This window comes from Anopheles cruzii, chromosome 2 (assembly GCF_943734635.1).
Source record: "Anopheles cruzii chromosome 2, idAnoCruzAS_RS32_06, whole genome shotgun sequence".
Classification (NCBI taxonomy): domain Eukaryota; kingdom Metazoa; phylum Arthropoda; class Insecta; order Diptera; family Culicidae; genus Anopheles; species Anopheles cruzii.
Genome location: NC_069144.1, coordinates 46,482,229 through 46,490,085, shown reverse-complemented (window position 1 = coordinate 46,490,085; position 7,857 = coordinate 46,482,229). Strand labels below are relative to the sequence as shown.

General features: G+C 52.7%; 1 protein-coding gene across 1 annotated transcript; it reads left to right on the top strand.

The window, feature by feature from the left end:
* The first annotated feature begins 5,542 nt into the window (after positions 1 to 5,542).
* LOC128279174 (uncharacterized) lies at positions 5,543 to 7,127 on the top strand. Its single transcript, XM_053017893.1, has 6 exons — positions 5,543 to 5,629; positions 5,727 to 6,118; positions 6,198 to 6,374; positions 6,448 to 6,597; positions 6,680 to 6,943; positions 7,025 to 7,127. Exons 1-6 carry the CDS (start codon positions 5,543 to 5,545, stop codon positions 7,125 to 7,127), a joined length of 1,173 nt encoding a protein of 390 aa, XP_052873853.1.
* The last annotated feature ends 730 nt before the right edge of the window (positions 7,128 to 7,857 follow it).

Here is a 7,857-nt window from a genome sequence, read left to right as displayed (position 1 = left end):
AGTGCGTCCGTTCCAAACGTGAACTTCAACCGAGCGACGAGCTCCTGTTCGCTGTGCGATTCGATTTCGAGCCCACGTGTGGTGGTAACAAAGTTATGGCCGTGCTGCGAAAAGAGATACGTCGTCGTCGTCATCGCCCGAGGAGAAGCAGAAGACACATCCGAAGGAGAGAATTGTTCCGATCGAAAACGAATTATTTTTTCTCGGAAAATTCCACCCAACACCCGCTGGCTCGCTGGCTCGGCCGGCGTTCGATTTCAAGGCCCAAACGGTAGGCACCAAGATCAAAGCACCCCCCGTGCCCGGCTTCCCGGCTCCGGCAAGGTTCCTGGGGGTCGATAGACAATCAGAGGCGGTGCACCCCAGGCCCAAGAGATAACTTGTACCGCCGTAACCCAATTTAGCACGATAAGTAATAAGTAAGTGGCCGAAAGTGTTGAGGCATGTTAAGGAGAAAGGCCATTTAGTTGACGCTCGTAGGAGCCGTAGCCCGAGAGCCCCCGTCTAGTCCGTGGACAAATTCCCACGCGGCCAGACAGGCCGACTTCACAACTAGCCACCACACGCAACGCGCTTGTTGAACGAGCTGTTGCCGCGCATACCAAGTGGTTCCGACCGACCGACCCGGTCCCGGTCCGAACTTGGTGTCCGATTTCGGCCCGACCCCGCTTTCCGGCCCGACGACGAGGCGTTACTGTCACGTGCAAGCTCGTCACGACAACCCATAAATCGCGCCCGATGCCTTCTTGCCGTTTGGCCTCCCCGCCGTGAAATAGAATAGGCCACATAAAGTTGACGAAGGCATGCGGGTCTGCTGGCCACCAAAAACCCGACGATGAGAGCAGCAGTCACTGACTTTATACCCGTCCCAATTCAATGGGAGATCAATCTTATCGTTTCGCTGGTGGCCCACAGGAATCAGAAGTCCTTAACGATGGGTCGAACCCGGGTGAACCCTTCTTTCCGGGTGATCCAACGGCTTTCCACAGAGCGCCCCGGAAAGCCCCGCCCTGGACCAAATCTAATAAATTACTCCAATAGCTCCAAACGTTTGGGGCGTGCTATTTTGCGTACTTCGAGGGTGCTAGGAAAGGACTAGCCTTCAGAAATTGAATTGATGTTCACTAGCGGGTGATGGTTAAATGTTTCGGAGGCCGACTAGTACTGGTACGATAAAAATCTAATTTCCTCCCTACGCGGTCGTCCACAGAGCTCCGAGCTCGAACTCGAGCTGGAACTTGCAGACTGTTCCCCGTAACAATAAGGTTAGGGTTAGGGCAAGACCGGCAGGTGATGATAGACCACTTCGTTTCCGGCTCGTTCGTAGAACTCCAGTGTGACTGGGGGGGACTAGCCCGGAAATGGACCGGTCTGTTACACTAATCCCACAAAACCCACCGGACGCGGTTAGCCACCACCTTCATTCATATCCATTAAAATGCCAATGAAGACATATTCTCGAACCAGCACCCGCACTCAGGATGTGGCGACGCAAAAACGCACCAGAAAAGGTTGAATAATGTGCGTAAACCCTCCCATTAGTTTGGCCACCGGGATCCGGGATCCAAACCCGGAGAAACCGGCGCTCTGGATAATTTGAAACTCACTCAAATCATTTTCGTTTCGCCTTAACGACTAATGAGGCTTATGTGGGTAGTATACCCTTCAAAAAGTTTGCCCCCCTCCGCGAGGATTCGGTAGAGGACTTTTCGGGGGGATTAGGGACTCACTGACACACTCCACTCCAAGACGTTGGCCTCGCTGATCCCACCGATAGAGAAAGCGAGAGAGAGTGTTTTTGCTACGTCGATGTTAATCCAGCTGGCAACTAGGTGTTCCTACATCTTGCCATTAACATCCTCCCCCGGGGGTCTGGCACCCCGGTCCATTTGTTCATCACGGTCCAATCTAGAACTCCGCTCGGTTCCTCTCGAGATCGGATCGATGAAGATGACTTGCCGCGAACTTTCTTACCGTGACGAGTCCGGGGGACGCTTGGAATTTATGGCACAATTTAGCAGCGGCCACAATAGTGGAAATTGCGACACCCGCCGAGGCCGCCGCGGCCATTTCAGCCCTCTTCAGCCCCCTCCAGGCGGCGTTCTTTTTGACGCGCGTGCCAAACACGATAAAGATGATAATGTTGACGATGAAGGTGGTGCTGATGATGATAATGATGAAGCGTAAGTAGATAAGGTGTGATTAATTCACACGACCCACTCACACCGGGCCACCGAGTGCGGGGTTTGGGGCACCCAAATTAGTTCCCCCAGTAGCGGCGGCGGCAGCGGCGGGTGCATAATCCTGTTGTTGGGGTGCCCCGTCTAGACTTCGCCAAAGGTGTCGCTTGAGTGTGTGTCGAACAAAGGGCCTATTTGTCGCCGCGTGGCCACACGCTCTCGGAACGAGCTCGAAGCATGCAAATTGCGGTCCCGAGTGGCGACCCCCGGTGGCGAGGTGTGACCTTAAAAGACTTGAGCGTAAATCATAACACAACATCCTTCAACCAACCGCTGCCTTCAAGTTATTCGCAGCCCGCGCCTGGACGCGAGTACAGGAATTAGTTGCAAATGGCTGCAAATTATGGTAATGGGCACCACGTCGGTAAAGCGGAAGTTGTTGTCCGCGGCGTACGAGATTACTTGCTAACTACCTATATTTGCATTACCCACAATGTAACACGGTGCCGTAATTGGCTGCCCCTCCTGGCCTGGTGAACAGTATCATGGACGCGCACACCCGTATTGCCAATTTCTGTGTTCCAGCAGAAGGACGCAGGACGCGCGTTTTGAAAACAAAAAATACGGCCCTCTGGTGTTCAATTTCCGGTCCACGTGGCGATCGCCATTAGATTCAATTAGCCCTCCGCCGGTTTAGAAATCCATCAAATCCATTCTCGACCTCGCCGGGCCTGCCCTGGGTGATACCCGGGATCAAGATTTGGCTCTTACCACCGGAGCCGCCTGTCATTTATTATTCATAAGTGTTTTTTAAGTCCTTTCCGCAGAACCACAACCGAGCGAGGTCCGGATCAAGACTTGTGGAGCTTCTTTTCCCAACCTACCGGCTCCCGTTTCATCTCACTCACTGGGCCAACGTGTCACAGTTTCAACACCTTCTACTCCTCCGTTCGGGCCCCCACGCGACTTAAGCGGATCGCCTTCCGACCAACGCCGACACACCCGGGAGTTGTTATCGTTTCACATTTTGCCAGCCACGGCACCAATCTCGGGTTCTTTTAAAAATACATTAACTTTCATCTCCTGGTGACCCACGCCCCCCTCCCTCATCCCATCTACTCAGAAAATCGCTATTCTGCTGCCTGCGATGGCTGTGATTTCCGTGCTCTGTTCGCCCTGTGCGTCGAGAAAATCGATACTCAGATTGGGGTACCGAGTCGCCGCCTGATGCCTCTTCGGTCGAATATTAGGCACTTCAATTGAAGAGGATGGACCACGCGCAGATATTGCCCGCGTTTTATTACTTCTACTTTGTTGGCCGTCTGCGTATTCATTCCTTCGGGGGATCTTCACTATCCCAGCCTCTCTCTCTGGTGTAATTTCGAAGGTATTTTGCACCGCTTTAGCAACAATCATCTGGGAAGGACAGTCTGCCGGAGCGGAGCAGCAGCACCACACGAGCGTAGAAAATCTCCTTTCGCTTCCACTCCAGCGGTTCACAGGCAGCGGCAAAGGTAATCTGCGGAATGCTTTTATGTTGTGCAGCAGCCACAGCAGCAGCCCACCGGAAGATATGGTTGGTTATCGGATCAATTAGCATCGACCGATTGATTCCATCATGTTCACCGGAGTGTTCACGGGTGGGTTCTGTTTCTCTCTCTCGTTCTTTCAGCATTGGGTGAAGCGCGCAGGATTCGGGGTCCGAGAATTCGGGATTCAACAGCTACAAAGGAGCTCCTCAGCAGCGGGTGTCGAGTGCGTGCCTTACAAGAATAGATATGTTTAAATTTTACAGGTTCTGGGGTGCCACATAACGGTCAGCAGGGCAGGGTATTGGCGCAGCACTCTGCTCTGAAGGAGCCTTTTTTTATTCGAAGTACCAATCTTTGAAAACTGATAATCCTGTATAAAGGAACCCCACGTGGTTTGAATAAAGGTGAGTTGGCTGGCTATTTTGGGCTGTGAGGATTTTTAAGCCACGACGAACTGACTCCCTGCGAGCATCACATGACATGGGCCTTAGATATCCGCTTTTTCAGTTAGTACTGTCCTTCAAAATGTTCTACTCATAAATTTGTGAGTTACTTTTGGTTTGCAGACATCAAACGTGGTCGTAGGGACGCAGTGGGAGTCTAAATGAGTCGATAAAACACCAGAGAACATTAAAAAAACCCAAAATCGTTTTGTACGAACGAAAAGTGAAGTTGCGTGAATTGACTGACATTGTAAATTGACTGCAAACTGATTGTAAATTGAGCTGACCAAAACCGAGAACGTGGTAATGATTCTGAGCAGTGGTTGGCCATGTTCAAAGGTAACAAATCGGAATATTCACGTCTATATTTGACTATGGATGAAACATGGATCCATCACTTAACTCGGGGAATCAACACGATCGATCACCATCATCTGAGTATTTTGAGCGGTATTCAAACGTTATCGCAGCGCTGGAACGATTGCGTGGCTCTTGATGGAGATTACGTTGATGACTAAAGCCAATTTTGAACACAAGAAACGCGTTTTCTTTCATAGGTCAACCCAATTCGGTCTGTTAAAATAGACCTACAATACAGCGCATTTCGTAGCCAATCGTAGCTCGAGCTACGGTTTTTTATAACCCTTACAACCGCTTCGGGTGAAGATGTAATGGGTAGATAATTCATTGATTTCATTCCCCATATTCCCAATTCATCATTCGTGCGCCTCTACTTTACACTTGGCCTCTGCTAGAGACTCCCTAAAACCCAGAAAGAAACTCCCTCAGCATAAAAGCCAGTCGTAGAGCAACAAAAAACCTGCGATTGCGATTGCGATTCCTTAAGATACCAGACCACGGACGCATAAAGCCACGGAGGTATAGACGAAGGTATTGGCGAAAACAAACGGAAGTTACAAAAGCATTAGTTTCCGTCTAATATTTTAAGCTCACCACGTTAGCTCTGTAGCAACCTTATCCGCCAACTCCCCCACCCGCCGGTGTGCTAACCTTGGTCCAGGGCGATTCGTAACAATTCTCATCGCAACATCCGCGGATCATAGTAAACATTGACGCGCGTTCGGCGCGTTCGCCGCAATTCGTTTGTAGAAATTTGGACCGAGTGGAGCGTGTTCGGACCGAGAGCGTGTTCTATACCGAGCCAAGAAAATCCAAATAGTGTGTGCCCCGGTGGAGAAAGAGGGGAAAGAGAGTAAAAGTGGCTGCCAAAGTTTGTTGCCGATTCCGGTTTGGTTGTGGCTCCTCGAAAGCGGCGTAGTACACAAAGTGTGAAGAGTGAATAAATCAGCGACCGGGGTGTTGCCCGTGAAAGTGTCTGCGTCTTTGAGGGGACTTAGAGACCGAGGGCGCGGTGAAAGCAAAGTAGATGGCTGACAAAACACAGAACAGTGTGCTACTGGCCAGCGACCCGTCGGCTGGTGATGGTCCACAATCCGTTGCGGCTAAAACCAAGGTATGAGAAGACGGGATTGCGTTTTTTTGCTAGGATTTTTGTGGCTTTAATTCCGTAACACTTTCCTTTGGTCCTCTCCCGCACACCCGCGAAACAGTTCAATCCGTCCGCAAAGCCGTTCTACTTGTCGTCGAAAAAGGTGGGTCCTAATCAGCAATCGCAAGGAGACGCGGGTGATGCGGGCGACGACGGGATAGCCTACATCGGGCCGACCCGGCTGCCGGTGAGTACGCGCGTCTGGAACGCCATATCGTCGTACTCGCTGGAGGAAATCGGAACCAGGTGCCCACCACCGCCGCCCCCTGTTCCGGTCCGGCCTTGCCCGCGCATCACCACGACGACGTACAGCCGGCTACCGACTCAGGCCAACCTGCAGCAGCTGATTCTGCGAGCCTGCACCTATCAGCCCCAACCGGTGCAGCAGTCACCGTTCCTGCCGGCCATACTGCCAAACGGTGTCATTCAGCTGCGTCTTCGCGACTCGGTGGAGTGAGTAATGGGCACGGGCAGCAACCGGCCTACTGCGATGCGACTAAATCTGTATCGCTCTCTCTCTCTCGCCACACAGTGTGGATCTAACCCTGGAGGGATCGATCCGGGTGTACAGCGGCAGGAAGGATATCGCCATCGCGGTCTCCAGCAATGGTGCCGCCGTCGCGATGCGCCACCCGAACGGGATCATTTTCCAGCACGGACCCCGCGTGGACATCATGGCGTACGATGCAAAGCGAAACAACTCGTACATGTGAGGGCACGGCACGGGCATCCGGCAAGGTTTTCGGTCCACCTCTAATCACTCGCTTTCTCTCTCTGTGTAGCCGGTTTGCTAAGATGTGGAACAAGGGAATCAGCCTCACGAGCGATGGGTCCGCCCTGATCTACCTCGTTGATTCTGCCGGCACACGCACCACCTGCGACATGCTGAACATGGACCTAGAGACGGACTATGTCAATCAGGTGTTCTACAAGTGAGTAGCGTGACCTAAGCGCTTCGATCGCCCCGCGGTCTACTGGCAAAAAACACTACTGGCTCTCTTCTCTGACACACAGTGGCATCGTTTGCGGGCCGCAGGTTTTGCCCTCGCTGCACCCGGTCGTCCAGGGCGCGAGCTTTACGCTTGGCGACGAGGGCCAGATTACGTACGAGCTGAACGGATTCCGCATCATCCAAAGTGGCGACGGGCTGGTGAAGGTTTACCGGCCGAGCCACCGCTGCGTCATCAGGACGAGCCCGACCAACGGGTGCGCCACGGTCACGACGAATCTCGTGCACTGCACGGCCTCCCTCGGGGCGACCTCGCACCTGTTCGTCCGGTAGGTACCCTAATGGGCCCGGGAACTTTTTCCGATGGTCGCCACTAACACACACACACACGTTCACTTGTTCGCCCACAGCCGCGAGGAGCGTCGGATGCACTTCGACGGGGCCACGTTCATCGTGCGCAACGCGGGCCATTCCGCTGGCTTTGACGAGTTCAATCGATTACGCGTTTACTGAGGAGGAACGTTCACCGACCGACCACAGGACGAAGCGAATGTATCATCCTCTCTTTGTTCACCCGTTTCCAGTCGCCATCCCCGCCATCCCGGGTCCGGGGGCGGCATTGTCAGTGTGGCTCAGTGCACGTACCGGGGAGTGTGTACTTAAATTGAATTCCGTTGTTGTTTAGATGTAATTTGTATCATTTGTGCCGAGCGGCGGGCAGGCGGAAGGGTTAAATTCGATTACAGGGCGCTCACGCGGAGGGAGTCTCAGCGCCACACACACACACACACACATAGTGGCCGTTAGTAAACGTGGAGCGCCCGGTGATTAATTTGTTTGCATTGGAATAAAGCTCGAAATCTACATCCAAGTCATCGACGTGTTGAACCTTGCGGGGCCTTAGGTATGGATTTTAGTGTGCGGAATTTGGACTCGAAAGAAGAAGTGGGCACTGTGACATTGGGGTTTGACATTTGGACAACAATACTTACATGTTCGGGACTGGAAGGGTTAGGGAGTGGGCCCGATCTGCGAAGACGGGCTAGGGCACTCCTGAGACCTTCCGTACTGCTATGTTTGGCCCCCCGTTCAAAAATATAACAACCGCACAGGAACAGTTTGAAGGTTGGTGGGGGTAGCCGTAGTACACCGTACAAACTGGACCGTCCACCGGTCGCCACATACACCACTTACTCACTCACTCACTCACTCGGTCTCCTGGCACCACTTTTGTGTGCTGGTC